The sequence below is a fragment of the Octopus bimaculoides genome, chromosome 11 (assembly GCF_001194135.2).
Source record: "Octopus bimaculoides isolate UCB-OBI-ISO-001 chromosome 11, ASM119413v2, whole genome shotgun sequence".
Lineage (NCBI taxonomy): Eukaryota > Metazoa > Mollusca > Cephalopoda > Octopoda > Octopodidae > Octopus > Octopus bimaculoides.
In genome coordinates, this window is record NC_068991.1 from 41,248,028 (window position 1) to 41,266,637 (window position 18,610).

At 33.1% G+C, this 18,610-nt stretch overlaps 1 protein-coding gene across 2 annotated transcripts in view; it reads left to right on the forward strand.

Annotated features, from left to right (window-relative positions):
• The window catches only part of LOC106870576 (regulator of microtubule dynamics protein 1), a 74,181-nt gene that overhangs the window by 23,096 nt on the left and 32,475 nt on the right, over window positions 1-18,610 (forward strand). Inside the window, exon 2 of one of the 2 annotated variants that reach the window (XM_014916705.2) lies at window positions 3,999-4,052. The exons of the other annotated variant lie outside the window; for it this stretch is intronic. Coding sequence (XP_014772191.1) covers window positions 3,999-4,052 — 54 coding nt within the window. The remainder of the gene's footprint in view (window positions 1-3,998; window positions 4,053-18,610) is intronic. 2 annotated transcript variants of the gene reach the window in all.

Consider the following 18,610-nt stretch of genomic DNA (forward strand, 5'->3'; position numbering starts at 1 on the left):
ATATATATATATATATATATATATATATATATAATGGTTAGTACTATAGATGCTGAGTAGTATGATTAGATACCCATTAGTATTATAGATTCTAGTTAGGTCTATAGATATTGGTTAGTTTTATAGATACAAGATAATACTTATAGATACTGGTTAGTATGACACATTAGTACTTTAGCTTCTAGTTAGTATGATGGACACTTGTTAGTACTATAAATATTGGTTAAGGTCAACAGTTGAATGGCTAATATACTGCGTCACTGGTCCAGAGCAATTTGTGAGGTACTTACCGTATTATACACTACTTATTCTTGTTAGTCAAGCTGAGTTCTACTAGCTTTCAACTCTTGCTGGGGTCAGTATAATTATTTTATTCTTCAAGGATGAATAAAACAATCCAGTCATATTCGGGGACCAATTCAAATGAGTATTACAAATCTGTTCTGAATGTCTTGTTACAAGAAATTTTTGTGGGATGGTGGCATTTAGATTAAATACTTGTTTTAATCCTTTAGTATTTAAACTGACCATGTATGGTCATAATGTTCTACCGGTTTTATGTTCAAATTGACCAGATCCAGCTCCTCACACCTATCCTGCAATGTTGTTGTAAAAATAAACAGTTACATCAAAGTCTTGAAGCTACACGATAATGCATGTGGATCTATAAGCATTACATTTGACAGTAATCTGAATGCTTAAGGCTTATTACTCTTTGTGAATATCTTTTTCTTTATTTTGGATAAAGCAGATTGAATTGTGAGTTTGGATTTGATTTTATGAATATCTTGGTATTTAGCAGTTACAAAGCCAACTGAATTCTTCATATATTCTTAGAATATTATGAATCAGGGTGATTAGAGTTGTATTCCTAAATTCCTTTTTTAAACCCAAGATAAACTTATTTGGACATTTTTATTTTTAAGGTCCTGCTAATTAACGAAGGGTAAGGTTAGCAATATTGGTTTCAAAGTTTGGCTGCCAACAAATTTGGTAGGTCAATCACATCGATCCCAGTGTTCAACTGGTGCTTATTTTATCGACCCTGAAAGGATGAAACATAGAGTTGACCTCAGCAGAATTTGAATTTGAAATGTAAAGATGGACAAAATGTTAAGCATTCTGTCTGGTGTGTTAATGGTTCTGCCAGTTTGCTGCCTTGGTAAGGTCAGAAGTATTGATATATTGATGTGGTGTATAGACATCTTTCTTTAATCTTAACAAATAGAATTGTTAAAAAAATGCTAAAGAATTAATAAATATATATAAAAATTAAAAAATAATAAATATAGATAAAAAAATAAATATAAAAAAAAATGATAATTATAAATAAAAAATTAATAAATTAAAAAATTGATAAATATAGATAAAAAAATTGATATGAATAAAAATAAAACAGGTATTTGCAATTCATCATTTTGATAATGTTTCAATTTATTGATTACCTGAAAAAGTTTGGGTGCTTCTTTCACTTTTAGCTCGTGTTGTTTTCTCCCTATATTTTTGTTAATCTCAGTGACTAGATTTTATTATTTTTTAAAATTTTAAAATGGTTTCAATGGTTTACTTTGCAATAATAACTATCATAGCATGTTTCACATAGCAAATCATTTACAGTTATCAATTATTACATTTGCCTGTATGCAAATGTGCAATTCTGCATTAAGCCTCTAGAGAGATAGATAGTCAGCTTTGAATTCCAATCAATGAAGAGTTTAACTGTTTTAATAATGCAAATCTAATCTTATGACTTAACATTCATTTGTATTTAAGTGGCTTACCAAGATAATATATATATTCTTTAGGCATTTACAATTTAGCAGGTCCTACACCTTTGCAGATTGATTTTGGACTTAACTTCCAGTTATGTAGAGCTTATAGATAAATGCTTACCTAAGAACCAACATGCTTGCATTTGAAAAAACTGTGGTCAATGATCTATGAAATATGCTAACCATCTCTGACCATTATACCTTCATTGCACAAATCAAATAATATTAACTACTAATTTAATATTCAGTGTTTCCCTAGAATTTATCTTAACCAATCTAATTCATATTTTGCCAAGGTATAGTGCATTTATTCAAATATAATATGCTCTAATTTTCACTAGCTTCAATATGAACGGTGACAATTCTGTAACCTTATAGAATTGCAGTTTTAATTGCTTCACATACCAGAAGCAACTTAAACAATGAAGTTTTATTATTAGTATTACTATTATTATCATCATCCCTATTATCATTCAAAAGCTATTACTTGATAATTAGTAGGTATTTGGAGTTTTGGTGATAACAGGTCTCTTTAATCTTAAGGGTCTTTCTTAGGATTTTTGCAGATTACAGGGTGGCACCTCTCTACAAGTCTATTTTACGGGTCTCAATTCCAATATCCTTTAGTCCCTCAATTGTAGTTTTGAGTATTGTACCAAATTTACCAATAACCACAAGAACAATTTTCACCCTTGTGTTCCACAATCTCTTCGACTAGGTCCTCATATTTCTTAATTTTCTTAGCTTCCTTGATATCCATTTTACTATCATCTGGGATTGCAAAGTCAGTAATCTTAGAATGATTAATATCATTATTAGTAGTATTATTCTTACTATATTAATTCTGTTACTTTGTAATGCCACATGAAAGCTGGTCATAACTCAAGTGTGAGTAAAGATCAAAGCCTTCACTCACACTTGAGTTTTATTTGGTATCAGCATCCACCATACCTTTCCCTAATGCTTTTTAAGTACAAGTAGATACATATACCGTCTCAAGTCTCTTTTCTTTGATCTGGTAGAGCATCCAAAATATGACATTTTGAGGAAAGAAATACAACCCAGTACTTTATTTTATCAACACCTAGCAGAAGGATGAAAAGTAAAGCTGACCTTGGCAGAATGTAAAAAGCTGGAACAAATATACAAATGCCATATACTGTTTTATCCAATGCTCTGTTGATTCTGACAATTTGCTGCCATGGTTACAACCTAAGCCCCTACTCTTTTTATAATTGAAATAAATGCTATAAATTAAGGTGAGATGTGTTAACAATATTTTGTCTGGTATGGACAGAATATTGAGAGAATTCAAACTGTTATTGGTCGTCTGAATAATAACAATTTAAAAGCTTTCAATAGCTTGGCTGTACCAGACACAACAGTATTACTATATCTTTCTGTTCTTCAGTTATAATATTTTTTCAAATATTGAAAGAAGAATTGCCAATCATCCTCAGTGTTCTATTTACCCCATGAATCATTTACAATAATAACGATCAGATATTTTTCACGTTCCTTATGAGTTCATTATAATTTTATGATTATTTTTTATGTTGCAATCTATGGAACTAAGTTGTCTTATGAACTCTTTCTTATTAGAATCATCATCAACTATTATTGCCTCCTTACTTGATGCTACTGAAGTAGTTAGTCTCATCTCAACACTCTATGTTCAGAACTTTAAGTTATTTGTTGCCAGCCATTCTAAAATATATTCTTTTCTACTCTAGGTACAAGGCCCAACATTTTGGGGGAGGGGGCCAGTCAATTAGATCGACCCAGTACGCAACTGGTACTTAATTTATTGACCCCAATAGGATGAAAGATAAAAGTTGACCTCAGCGGAATTTGAACTCAGAATGTAAAAACAGATGAAATACCGCTAAGCATTTTGCCTGGTGTGCTAATGTTTCTGCCAGCTCACCGCCTTCCATTCTAAAATATATTGGATCAGATTGAATGTCATTCCTTATGTACCTTTTCCTGCTTTATATTTTTGTTTTTCAACCAGTCTTTAATCATTGCTTATAATTTTCATAATTAAAGGTGACAAAGAAAGGTTTACTTATAACTATTATTAAATTCCTTTAAGCAATAAGGTCATGGATATGTTCACCAGTTCTGTTAATAATCATTTACCATCCCAGAAAGATACATATCAGTTGAAACAACTATTTCCTTCTATATTTTCTTTTTCTTCTTCTTTTATTTGATGATAATCAGTGCAACCAATAATTCGGCATCTAGGACTCGAGCTCATCAGCGGAAAGATAAAAGGTAACTGATATCATGACTTTTAGGGGATATCTGAACCCTAATAGAAATATTCCTGCACTTGGATGTTGTACTTATGTTGTCTTAAGCTTGGATCACTCTATCTCTTCACTGTTATCTTGTCACTCTTTGGATTTTAAATGATAATAGTTATGATTGGAAAAGGAGAAATATTCTCTTCAATTCCTGTTTACTAATGTTTTAAAGTTTCAATTTTTTTCACACCAGCTAATTGCTTTTTTTCTTTTTGATTTTAAATTATATTCTCTCTTTCACTACTCTTGGATTGTTTATTCACTGAAATAAAGAATATATTTAAATGTAATATTGTGGTGTGTGTGTGTGTGTGTATGTAATCTCTAATGATCTATATAATAATCTATTATAAAAATTCTGATGAATTAGTTGGGAAGCCAAACAGAATCAATGTAGGTACTTTATCTGGTGCATCATGTTGTCATGTTTAAATTCTGCTATAGTTGACTATAGCTGATTTGTGCTTTTGAACTCTTCAGGATTGCAATAATAATAATGATAATAATGATAATTTTTCATGTTAGTACAAGGTCATATTTTCTTTCAAAGATGGATAAATTCAATTTAATTGATCACAGTACATGCCTGGCATTTATCTTATTGACCTCAATGAGGCAAATGTCCAAACTAAACTTGGCAGGATTTGAAGTCAAAACATAGAGGGATTGTTTCATTCTCATTAATAATAAAACAATCCTTTTGTTGTTTAGAATTGCCACGAGTTAGTTTCACTGTTATTCTACAATTTCGCTTTTTCTGTACATGAAACTTTTTTTTAAAGAGAGGTGGTAAATTTAAGATCTGATTGTAATATAATATCATTGCATTTGTACAGGAACAGAGATCAATTGACTTTGTCATCTATTTTGTTATTGTTGCAAAAATTCATGTATTTAATGTTCTTTATATTGTTGTTTTAGGCTCCTTGAAAAATATTTTTAATAGAAAAAGTTTAGTTGTTTCAAATGTACCATTGTGTGCATTGTGGTTTAGCTGAAGGAATACTGTTTATTCTGAAGACTTCTCTAACTTATGCTACCCAGGAAGAATGAAAGGGCATTATTGCAATAATGATGCTAAGATGATGTAGTGTAGATTTAATTCTATAAATATCATGCAGTTGAACTTAGGTGCAGACATGGTTGTGCAGTAAGAAATTTGCTTCCCAACCACATTGTCTCAGATTTAGTCTCTCTCACTGTGTAGCACCTTGGGCAAATGTCTTCTACAATAAACCTGGCTTACCAAAGCCTTGTGAGTGGATTTAGTAGACAGAAACTGAAAGAAGCCCATTATATGTATATAACTCTGTGTTTGTTTGTTTGTCCCCCAACACTGGTTGTCAAGCAGGCTGATAGAATAAGTACCAAGCTTTAAAAAAGAAAAAAATTACTGGGGTTCATTCATTTGGCTGCTGTCCAATGAATGAAGCAAGTAAAAGATAAAGGAAAAGATAATGCTAGCTAATTGTCTTTGTTAAGTTTTACATTGATAATTCAGTTCTTTAATATAGTTGCCATTAAATCTGCAGTTTTAGAGTAAACTTGCCACTTCAAATTTTGATCCCTCACTCACATCATTTTTATACCTTTTAACTCTTTAAAGTGTTGGTATTGAGTATTTATCATTTAAAACTTTTTCAGCAGAAGATTAAAGTAACGACAGAAGATTCAGATATGTTTATCTTATTTTCTGCTCAACTGTGCATTTTCAACTTGTTATAGTGTGTTCCTTTCAGAACTGCTCTAAAATTTCTGAATATAAAAATGGTAGAAGCTTTAATTGTTATTATCTTCAAAGGGTTAAAGCATTATTTGTAAAGAATTCTTGCTTATAGCTGTCCATTACAAGTGTTAGCAAAAGTGTGTTGAAAGGGATAAACATTTAATGTTTCCTGTGAACATTTGATGAAAGATAGCTATGATGGAAGATAAATAATACAAGTGATAGGACAGAAGCTGTTGGTTTTAAGTTTTCTATTTTTTACTAATTTATCTGCAGAATTCTTCTGACTATTCTGACTTCTATTATTGTATTTATCTTGATCTAGTTTCTTCTCGCATGTCTTACTTACACCTGCTAACCTTCATTTATTCAAAATGAACAATTGTAGGTTAGTAGTCTTACAATTATTCTTATACCCCAGTCTAGAAGGCAAGACCTTAGAAAATGCTGTTGTTACTGCCTTATCTGTGCAGATTAACTATTGATAAAAATGCTTTAAACATTATCTTACCTTGATAACTAAAGAGTGAGGTGGTAGGAATGTTTTGAATTCTGAAAAGCATCGTATACATTCCACTTCTACTTTTATAAATTTTTCCCTCTCTTTCTCTTTTTTAACATGCATATGTTCATATGTGCTTTAGATCTGTATGTTTAGATAACTTAGTTGGTACAGTTGTTGGCAAAGAAAAATATACACTATTTTCTATTACTGGAATATTACAGATATGTTAATATCCAACTTTATTTAGAATAATTTGGTTTGATAGAATTTACATGTTATGGAATCAACTTGAGTCTCTATGTTGTTCTTTATTGGTCAGATAGAAACTACAGCAAAGGTTTTTTAAGTATCAGTAATATAACGGATTATTTTTGTCTTAAGTGATATTATATATAAATATAGCATTTATTATGCCCTATATAAATTCTTGTTTCTGAAGTAACCTAGTCAGCTTGTGCAAACAACTCACTCTGCTATAGTGAACAACTTACTCTGATATAGAAACATGCTGTTTATTGTCAAGCAAGTATTTGGTTGTGCAGATATGATGCATTCAATTTACTGCCCAGAAATTTCATGATAATTGTAGTCGAATAGATCAGCTTGTGGTCCATTTAAAAAAAAATTAAAAAATTTTGTATTACTATTTTTGTTGTTGGGAATCTGGTCATGTTTGCAGTAAAAGTTTGATAATAATTATAGTTGGAATTAACTTTTTTGCAGCTTAATGGTGTTTGTAGTGAAAACTTGATAATAATTGTTGTTGAGATGAGCTGTTTTTTAAAAAATCTAAATTGTTTCTTTTTTGTTTTTGTTTCCAATCTGTTTCCAGCAGTGTTACAACAGTGTTGATAATAACCACAGTTGAGATAATCAATTTACACCCCAATCTATTTATATCCCTAGAATTTTCAGTAATGTCTGTATTGAAGGATTGCAATATAATTTTGAAAAGTTTGTGGTGACCTGCTTGTAGGCTTTGTTGGTATGTAATAGAATGCAAGGTGCATGCTGGTATAAATATCACAAGCTTTAAAAATCACCAAGATATGCATAGGTTGGTGTTGACTAGTGTTCAGGGGCAGTAACTGCTAAATTTCTCAAATTAGGATTGAGTAGAATGGAGTAAGAAATGCAGGAGACATGGTTAATGTTAAATATTTCAGTTGTCCTCATTCTAGCATTGAAATTAAAGAATATCTGAATTAGTTTTTAGGTATTATTATTAAGTTTCAATTTTTGGAGGACACAGAGGTTTTGACATGTTTTCATCTTTGAGTATAATCATTCATCAAGTAAATAATAATATAATCTGTCTTTGAGTTAGTCACACTGTAACAGTGTTGAACACATTCACTTATTTTTTCCCAACAACCCAGTTACTGATTCAGTGTATGCATAAGCAGGCATATATTCATGAAGTCGTGTATTCATGAATGCATGCTTATATGTACACAAATATATATTCATGCACATATGTATATTTTTATGTACACTTGATGACTGCACCTGCAAATGCACATGCTCACTAATGAATATGTACACATGGATGTCCACACATGCACATACATGCATGCATGCACACATGCAGACACATGCATGCACACACAAAGATCATGTATACATGCATACATCTAACTTTTATATGTTATTTTTTTTCTGTGAAGATAACTTTTCTTTCATTTTATGTTTATTTTCAATACTAATACTGTTTGGATAGGTCTACAAATTTAGATTAGTTTGATTGGTTCAGTGCTTATGTCATACAGTTTCAAATTACAAATGCTTCCTTGGTTCATCGAGTTGTGGGTTTGTAAATTTGACTGTTAGTAAGGTTCTTGTTTCCTATGGAAAGTTAACCTGCTGCAGGAGAACACTGAAGGCTCAATCTATTAAAAAATTTCTTCTATAAGAGCACATATGACACCAAAGGTAACTGAAATGATTTGTGAAGTTCAACAACACTTATAATATTAGAATAGGTAAGCTAGTTATCTTCATTATTTTATGAGCAGTTATTTTTAGCAGCTCCAGAAGGATTGAATTGCTAAGGTGAGTCTAATACAGAAGCATGTTACAACATACTGGATAGTATGCAGTGTTTAGGCTGGTGCCCTACTGTATTTTCCTGTGGCTGATAATATCTTACTCTGTGGGACATTTGGCATTAAGAAGGGCATTCAGCCATAAAAACCATGCCAAAACAGACACTAAAACTGGGTGCAGTCTTCTGCCTAGCCAGCTCCTGTCAAACTGTTCAACCCATGCCATCATGGAAAGCGGATGTTAAATGATAATGATGATGGTGACATAAGGTTAGAAATTTGTAGGGAGAAGTATAGTTGAATGAATTAGTTCCAATACGCAACAGGTACTTATTTTATTGACCCTTATAAGGGCAAATATTAAATCAATCATGAATAAACAAATATATCAACTTCTGTCCTCATGTATTTAGTCCCATAGTCTCATTGAGCCATTTGGACAAATTATGATGGTTATTGAGCCAACTGAGTTTATTATTATTTAGCATTTCATCTAGATATGCTCACTTCTCCCAATTAAACTGCAGAAAATGTGAGCAAAACTTGTGTGAAGGCACATAACCTAATGGTTAGCGTATTGGGCTCATGACTGTGAAGTCTTGGGTTTGTTTCTTGGACTGGCTAGTATGTTGTGTCCTTGAGAAAGGTACTTTATTTTTTGTTGCTCCAGGTATGCTCTTCTGAAAATGAGTATCTGCTGGGGAATCTCTCTCTCTCTCTCTCTCTCTCTCTCTCTCTCTCTCTCTCTCTCTCTCTCTCTCTCTCTCTCTCTCTCTCTCTTTCTCTCTTCCTCTAGCTCTCAGATCCTTGATATTCTGCTGGGTCAAAATTGAGATGTTTCAGTGAATGTCAATATCTCCTCATGACCACACAAGCATCGAAAATAATTAACAGTTTGGCACATGCTACCAGGTCATACTTGCAAGTGATAGCTAAACTTGTTTCAAACCAATAGAATACCAATACAGTGTGGATTATGAATAAATAAATATACAAACTTTTATGCATATAAGAGGTGAGTGAATCTGAGAAACAGTATGTTTATTTTTAAACCACACAGTATTTGTACTTTAATAATTAAGCCACTCAGAGCTAGAATAATGATTTCTGACTCACGCACAATACCAATATTTTTCAGGCATATAAGTGACTGAATTTACCACATAGTATAACTGGTATTTATTTTATCAATGCTTTCTTCCTTATAGATGAAATACTAAGCTGTATTCCCTGATATGAATTAAATGCAAAGAAGTTGCATACTGAGTTAGAAATTGTATTTAGTACAGCTCACCACTGTTTATACCAACAATAACCTTTCTGTAGTGGTGTTTTAATGCTATTAGTGAATTGTAGAACTCATATTGGATCATACAATCACTCAAGCATTTCTCAAGAACTTCTACATGTTAAGTCTGGAGGAAAGGTCTCTGCCATTAGGTTCCTTTTAAGCGGTTGTAGGTCAGTGCCTGCAGGAAAGATGTGAGCAGGGAGAAGATTCCAGGGAGTTAATGCTCTGGGGGAATGATTTAAAGTAGTGGTTAATGTAAGAAAAGAGGGGTTAGATGCAATAAAAGTGATGAGAGTTGGAGAGATGAATGGCTTGGAGGTACCTGAGTGATGCAGATATCATTTAGTTCATAGAGAAGAGACCATTGTAGTAGCAATAGAAAAAAGAGAAAGGGGTCAGTATGTTTGTGGACCAGAGACTAGAGGGTGTCTATTAGTGATGGGATGCTAGTCAACCAAGTGACTCTTCTCTGGATGCAATTCAAAATAGTGTGTGTAGCAGCTATACCATCCTAGATATAGGCACAGTACTCCATTGTGGGATTCACTTGAGTCTTGTAGAAAGAAAGTTGTTGGAGACTGAAATATCTTCCTGCTCTAAAGAAAAGGGCTAGATCCAAGTTATGCTAAAGATGTACCTTTTTCAGGAGAGATCCTTGGTGATATTGGGCCCAGCATTTGAAACACTTATGAGGGCTGTAGTTGAATGCTGCTTATGGTTAGAGAGGTATGGTATGGTGGTGTTTACATGATACAAGTAGTGCTTCAGTTTTCTTGAAGTGTATTTAGACTAGGTTATCTTGAGCCCTTATCCAAGATATAACTACAGGAGGAGTTGAATTAATTCTAAAAGCTAATGAAACATTGTTTAGAATAGTGTAGCTTACAGTAATAATCAAGTTAATATTTCAATACAAAGCAAAGAAATGTAAATTTACAATAAATTCTATGAGAATTAAGAAAAAAACGCATAGAAAATAAAGAAGGTAAAATATTTATGTTCAAAGGTCCATGACAAACACTAAAGTTGGTGGCAGCAATCTATTGTGGTTGAAATACCTGAAACAGATAGGATAGCCACATTTGGAACACCTTTGGTCATAACTCTGCTTGATTAGAGCTAACCTGAGTATAAACAGTTACTACAAAATGCAGGTGAACAGAACCACATGCAAGTCTATGTGACTTGGCCACAATATCCTAATCCTATCATCTCAACATTTTCAAAAAACAGCAAAAGTAATATTGTTTCGTCACTACATAGATTATCTAAGACTCGGATAAGGTTGGACTTGACCAATAATACACTGAAAGTCTTTTGAATTCATGGGTCAAAAAACACATACAGGAAATATGTGAAGTTGGATTGCTACAACAATTTACTTTGAAAGGTTTTATGTCCTTCATAAATTTACTACTGATGTTTCTTTAACCAGGGTCTGTTGTCATTATTAGTGTTGTCCTGGCGATCTTTTTGTTGTTCTTGTTGTTGGTAATGTAGCCATTTTTCGTCCTTGTTTTTGATGCTTTCATTGTTGTTATCATCATTATTGTTGCTGCTGTCCTATTTTCATTGTCATCAATATTGTTGTTGCCATTGTTTGTACCTCATCATCATTTAACCCTCATTCTTTTCTACATTTTTATCATCATCATCCCAATCTGCTGTCCTTGTGGCAAATAAGAGAAATAATTGTTATTTTTACTATTACTGCTGCTACTACTACTTTGGGAAATTGGTGACTGAGTTGATATGACATTGGCTTAACTAGAGTCAAAAAGTTCAAAATTTTTTTTTGCAAGGTTGGCAACAAATGCAGAGGTCAGAGGGGAAAAGAGGTCTTTGTAAATTGAGAAGTAACGTCCACTATCTTGTATTCCATCATCACCATCACATATATATGCCAACTGATGAAGGATACCAACAAATTATGAGACATTTTATGATCCAACAAACATATGTCAGCGTAGGGAAAAAATTTAATCAGACATGAAATCACAATGATGATATGTTTATCATCTTCATCATCATTGTTTTAATGTCCTCTTTTCCATGTTTGTTTGGAGTAGACAGAGTTCATTGAGGTAGATTTTTTTTTATGGCTAGATATCCTACCTGTTGCCAACTGTTACTTATTTCCAAGCAAGGTAATATTTCCCCACAGCCAGACATATTTTTATGGAAGATTGGAAATAATTAACACCACTTGTATGATGGAGGCAATCATTTATGTCTATTGCACAGTGTGAAGGCAGTGATACATACATGCAAATACATGCATACATACATATATATATATATATATATATATATATATATATATATATATATATATATATATATATGAAGGAGTGCTGAAAAGTTCTTGACTTTAAGGATATCGTGAAAGGCCTAGTTCGAAGCCAAACCTTCCAAATTCTTTTACATGACTTAGAAAAACTGAATGATTACTGCAATAAGTGTGTGAATTTGAGAAGGAAATATATTGGATAAAATCATAGTTAACTGATCCTCCTGTATTTTCTTTTACCTAAAGCCAGGAACTTTTCAGCACTCCCTTGTATAGACCCCCCCACACACACACACACATGCATGCACACGTGTATTCCCCCCCACACACACGTGCTTTTAGTGTTCAACAGATGAGCATGTGCAGCTGAAGATCATTGGGATTCAGCCTACTAAATCAGTTTTACAAATAGGCTTCTTGCTCATCTTCAATTATTATGCAAAGTTTAATATTGCTTTGGAATAGCTCTGCAATTTTTATGATGGCTAATAAACTTGAGTAACATAATTGGATACAATTTTGCTTTAAACTTGGCAAATCTGCTACTGAGACCCTTGAAATACTTCATGTTCATCAGGCTTTTGGTGAATATTCTTTAGGTTGATCATAGTTTTTGAGTAGCAGGTGTATATCAAAAGCTAGTTGTATGTCACCTGAAGATGATCAGTGTTCAGGGCCACCAATCATTAGAAAGATGCCAGAAAATGTGGGGAAAAATACATGAACTCATGAGGACTGGTGCCTAACAATTCTGTATTGGAAGATTCTTACAGAAATCCTGAATAACATGGCACAGTTTTTGACAAAGAACAAACTGGTGACCATTCTACACTCTTGGAACTTGTCTAAATTACCCCTACAATGACTTCATTGTGTTTCCAAAAATGAAATTGAAGCTTAAGGAGTGTGGCTTTGAGATGGTAGATGAAATTAAAACAGAATTCAGGAGGTATTGACTTTGAGGTGCTTTTGAGGCATGAATGATGTATTAGGATTGCTGTGTGTGTGTTTCTTGAGAGACCATTTTGAAGGCAAGAGTGCCTGAATATAAATAATATATGAAATACATTATTTATAGGGTACTGGTGTAATTTTTAGATCTGGCCCAGGAACTTTCTGCATACATGGAGATTTTCTGTTCAAATAGTTTTTTTTTTATATGATGTTAATAACTATATAATTATAATAATTGTTTCAGATGTTGGTACATGGCTAGCAATTTTAAGGGAGGGTATAGTTGATTTCATTGATCCCCCTGCTCAACTGGTACTTTTCTATTGACCCCAAAAAGATGAAAGGTAAACCACCTCGGCTGAATTTAAATTCAGAATGTCATGAGTCAGAAGTAATACTGCAAAGTAAATTTTCCTGATCTCTAACAATTCTGTTAAGTTGTAAATATAGTGGTTTCAAATTTTGGCACAAGTCCAGTAATTTTGAGGGGAAGGGTTTAGTTGATACCATCAGTTTTGATACTTGTCTGGTACTTTATTTTATTGACCCCACAAAAAAGATGAAAGGAAAAGTTCTAACTATGGTATAAGATCAATTAAAAGAATATATATTTTATTGAGTTCAGGGGAATGAAAAGTGAAGTCAGTCATGATGGAGTTTTAAAGGATGTAAACAAGGCACTTCTACTACTCTACAATTTCTGCTGTACACCTTGTAATGAATCAGCACCTGACTGGTTGCTTGAACAGAAAATAAGATCAATTCTCCAAAGCAAAAACATCATGAACTCTCAGACCTTAGAGACTGATTTTACCAGAAGAACAAAAGTACTGTCAGAGATAGATATATGAATGTGAGAAAAATGAAGAAACCAAAACTTACAGAGAACTTATCACACACCTAAATATTGGAGACACTTTATATATGTATATATAGTAAATAACTAGACTGCCAATACAGTGTGGGATTATAAATAAATATGCATGCAGTATCATATCCATAAGCTTAATAAATATATACTTAGCTTTTCTGTGAGATAAAGCCATGTAGTTAAACCAGAAACCTAATATTGACAGCTTTGAATGAGGATCAAACTGACTTGTTTCATCTTCCTTAAGACTTATCACTGATTGCTGCCAGATGAAAGTAGCATAGAACAACTTATAAAAATGTTAAAACTGTGAGTAGTACATTTTCATTTACATAATTTATACAGGATTGAAATCTGTGTATGAATAATTAGTGTCAACACAGCTAGGCTTCATTTTACAGTAAGACATGTTTATTAAGCTTATGAATATGGTATTGTATACAAACAGTAGCCTAATACTGTGATGATATATCCATCACACCATGTGAAAATGGAAAGCATCAATAGTACTGTAAGACAAAGGTAATAAAAGCCAGCTTTATCCTTAAAGGAAGGGAAGCTGTGTCCCAACTAATATCCAAATGACTGTTGAATCAAACTCCCAATGGTCATAAATTCCATTGACAGACTATAAACCACCTCCTTTACAAGGATGATTCTAAAACCATTTAGAAAAATCAACGCTAATATAGAGAGCCTACTACAATTCAACATGAAGTCAGCTATGATATCAAAATGAGGGATTAAACAAATGCATCAGTACCATTTCAAGAAGAGGTAAATTTATTAAATAAAAACTTTAGAGTAAGATTTAGACACTGAGATCAACGAATTACAACAATCATCCCTGCAAGTACTTAACAGGTATAAATAACCACTCCAAGTTAAAAACCATAGCTTCAATACAATAAATTGGAAGGTGAGTAAGCAGTAGAACTAGGAAACTACCACATGTACAAAGAGGAAGAGATCTGATATGAATACAGAATATTATAAAGTAACTACAGTGCATCAAGAAAAATAATTAATAGCAAACAAAAGTAGATTAGTATAAAGAAATATGGGAAAAAAAACTCGGATTTTTCTCTTTATATAAGGACCCAAAGTACAAATTTAAAAAAAAGAAGTTAATTACACAAAAGAAGGATAAATAAAGCAAATAATACAATAAAAATGGAGTGATGAAATATACTAAATGAAAAAACGAAAAACAGCCCAGCTTTCCCATGGTTGATATCCTGCAAGCTTGAACTGAGAGGAAGTGAGCAATTATGAATATTCACAAAAGCTCAAAGCTCTGGACTAAACACAGAAGCAGAAGGTTTAATTATAGATGGACCAGATCAATGCTTAGCTACAAAAATCACTAAAAAACAAAAAAAAAAGAGGTTAGCATCAACTACTGATTCTAAAATCTACATGAAGAAAAGATTAATTACCTCGCTTTTTGGCTGCCCATGCTTCACAAAGATGGAATGCATATTCACATATTGATTTGGCAATATACAAACACTTCTATGTAAAATCAAAATAACTGGTACAAGTAGACATGAAATCTGGTTACAAAACAATGATATAATTACAACACTCTGTAACAGTCATGGGCAACCTACAACCCATGGGACTTTGTGAATGACTGGATGCCTGCTTAACAAAAAATTACCTTGAATTTTGTTAGTGTGGTTTGTCTGATGATGATCCATGTCTCATACAGCTTGCTTGTTGAAAAAAGTTCTCTATGCCTGCTATTGGAGTTGTGTTTCTAGCAAAGCTGACAAAAGATCAAAGTGAATTGCCCCAGCAATTTCTAGGTATCATAATAAAGGAAAACTCTAGCACTCTGCCAGATATCTTGATTTTTTTTTTTACCAAAATGTCATCTGGGAGGAAGTTAAGCATCATCCCATTCCTGTGAAGACATTAGTATACATATCAGGAATCCTGAAGAGCTGCTGTGTGACTACTTGGTCTGCTAGAAATAATAGCCAAATCTCCCTCATATAACAGCTTCTCTGTGTTCACTCCACCTGTGAAAATAGCAGTTAAATCCGCCTTGTATCAGATAGAAGACATTACACGAAATCTTTTATTTGCTAGATCAGAAGAGATGCCTTCTAATTAAAGTCTTGAACTACTTGATATCCAGTCATATCGTATGAAAAAAGAAAAAAATGGAATTGACATGAGTTCTACCAGCCCTTAGAACAGACTGAATTCTTTTGTTGATATTAGTCTTTTGATTGACTGTAGCCATGTTAATGTACTTTCTTCAAAATGTTCCAGTTAATCACTTTGATTGCAATACTTTGGTAATTATTTTTATCAGTGTTTTAAGGAAAAAATTATGAATTAGGCCTTTGCATACTCTGTACAGAACTGACATATTAGATAATATAATCCTAGATATACTCCTGTATGATGAGCTGGCCATGGCTGGAATGCCTTGATCATAGGTTCTCCTGACTGGGATTGATATATTAACCTACATTAACAGAGGTGCACTGGATGAAGCTGTGAATAAGTCTCACAAAACTGTAAAAAGATAATAATAATAATAATTCTTTCTAATTTTGGCACAAGGTCTGAAATTTTGTGGGAGGGGACTAGTTGATTACATTGACCCCCCCCCCCCCCCTCGTGTTTCACTGGTACTTAATTTATTGACACCAAAAGGATGACAGGCAAAGTTGACCTGGGTGGAATTTGAACCCAGAATGTAGCAACAGGTGAAATACTACTAAGCTTTTCGTCCAGTATACTAGTGATTCTGCCTGCTCACCACCTTAATAATAATAATAATATAATTAATAATGGTAGTTTCCAGCTTTGATATGAGGTCACAAATTTGTAGGAGCAGATGTTTATTGAATTGACTCTGTATTGACCCAAGAGGGATTTAAAGCAAAGTAAACCTTGTTGGGATTTGAACTCGTGTAAAAGAACACTTTATGGTTCTCTATCATTTCTGTCACTCCACTACTTTTGGATGATGATAATAATAATATCATAAAGCTATGACATGCTAGTTTAGTTAGCAGGGATGTTTTCTTAAGGTTTGGTGACAGCAAGTCTCCTCAAATCTTCAGAATCTTCTTTTCAGGATTCTTGCAGAATACAGGATGGTACTTTTCTGCAGTTTAACAATATGTATCTCAATTCTAATGTCCTTCAGCCTCTTGGGTTGCAGTTTGGGTGTTGTACCAAGTGCATTAATTACTACAGGAACAACTGTCACCTTTGTCTTCCACAATCTCTTTATTTGTCTGCTTAGGTCCTGGTATTTCTCAGTTTTCTGTTTCTTTGGTATCCATTCTATTAACATCTACCATTGCAAAGTCTGTGATCATATACTATTGTTTCCCCCCACTCTACAATTATATCTGGTCTCCTTGCTTCAATAGTATGGTCAGTCTTTATGGAAAATCACATAAAAGCTTATAATTATTACTCATCGCCACAGCCTTTTCATATTACATTTCTGTTACTTTGAAACCCCACACTTGACTAACATCCCAATGCACTCTTACCTGCGTAGTCATGCCTGTGCTAATTGCTGCATTCATTTTAGAGATGATTAATACTTTCATCTTGTTTACCACAGATTCTGTATTTACAGTCTAAGTTGTTAGCAATTTGTCTTTGGTGAGCTGGCAGAATTACTAGCACACTGGGTGAAATGCTTAGTGGTATTTTGTCTGTCTTCACTTTCTGAGTTCAAATTCTGCCAAAGTCAACTTTGCCTTTAATGCTTTTGGGGGTCAATAAATTAAGTACTAGTGAAACACTGGAGTTGATGTCATCGACTAGTCCTCTCCTCCCAAATGTCAGGCCTTGTGCCTTGAGTAGAAAGGATTGTTATTATGGCTACTTGCTGTCAGAATTATTAACATGCCAAAGAGCATGTTTACTGGTATTTCTTCTCACCCTATATTTTGAGTTCAAATTTTGCTGAGGTCATTTTTGTTGTTCATCTTTCTAGGGGTTGATAAAATAACTACCAGTTGAGTACCTCGGTTGATATTATTAACTTACCTCTCCCATCAAAATTGCTAGCTTTGAACCAAAAATTAGAATTATTTCTAATATTGCTTTTTTACTCTGTGATCACCATACTTACCATATATTTGAATTCTCTTTTTAACCTTTTTTTTTTTAAACTACAGAAGAATATTTCAAATCAGAATTGTCAAATTTTATTTTCTTTCACGATGTTCAGATCTGAATGTAATTGTTTTAGGAATTGAATAGGTTATATAGTAATTGTTACAAGTTTAGAAAATATTAGCAACTCATGTTGGTGTAAGATAGTGAAGTTGAACCCCCTTATGAGTAGTAGACATTGGACATTGTAGTTTTGCAGACAGTGTCTGAATAAAAGATGGGTTAATTATTTGACAATTTACCTCCTATTAATGTTTTTTTTGTCTTTAAATTAGATGAAATGACTTTTCAATATGCGACATTTATTCACTGACATTTCTTGTTAACATTTTAAACAGATATAATGTGTATGTATGTATGTGTAAGTGTATCTGAGTTATGTGTAAAAAGGGCATATATGGCTAGGTAATTGCGTGAGTGTGTGTGTGTGTGTGTATATATATCCTCATTTAACATCTGTTTTCCATGCTGGCATGGGTTGGATGGTTTGACTGAGAACTGGTAAACTGGGGAGCTGCAGCAAGTTCCAATCTGATTTGGCATGGTTTCTACGAGTGGCTGCCCTTCCTAATGCCAACCACTCCAAGAGTGTAGTGGGTACTTTCTATGCTGTTTTTACTTTCCCAAATGTCCCGAACATTTGAACTGATCTAAATGTTTTTTTAAAATCATATATATATATA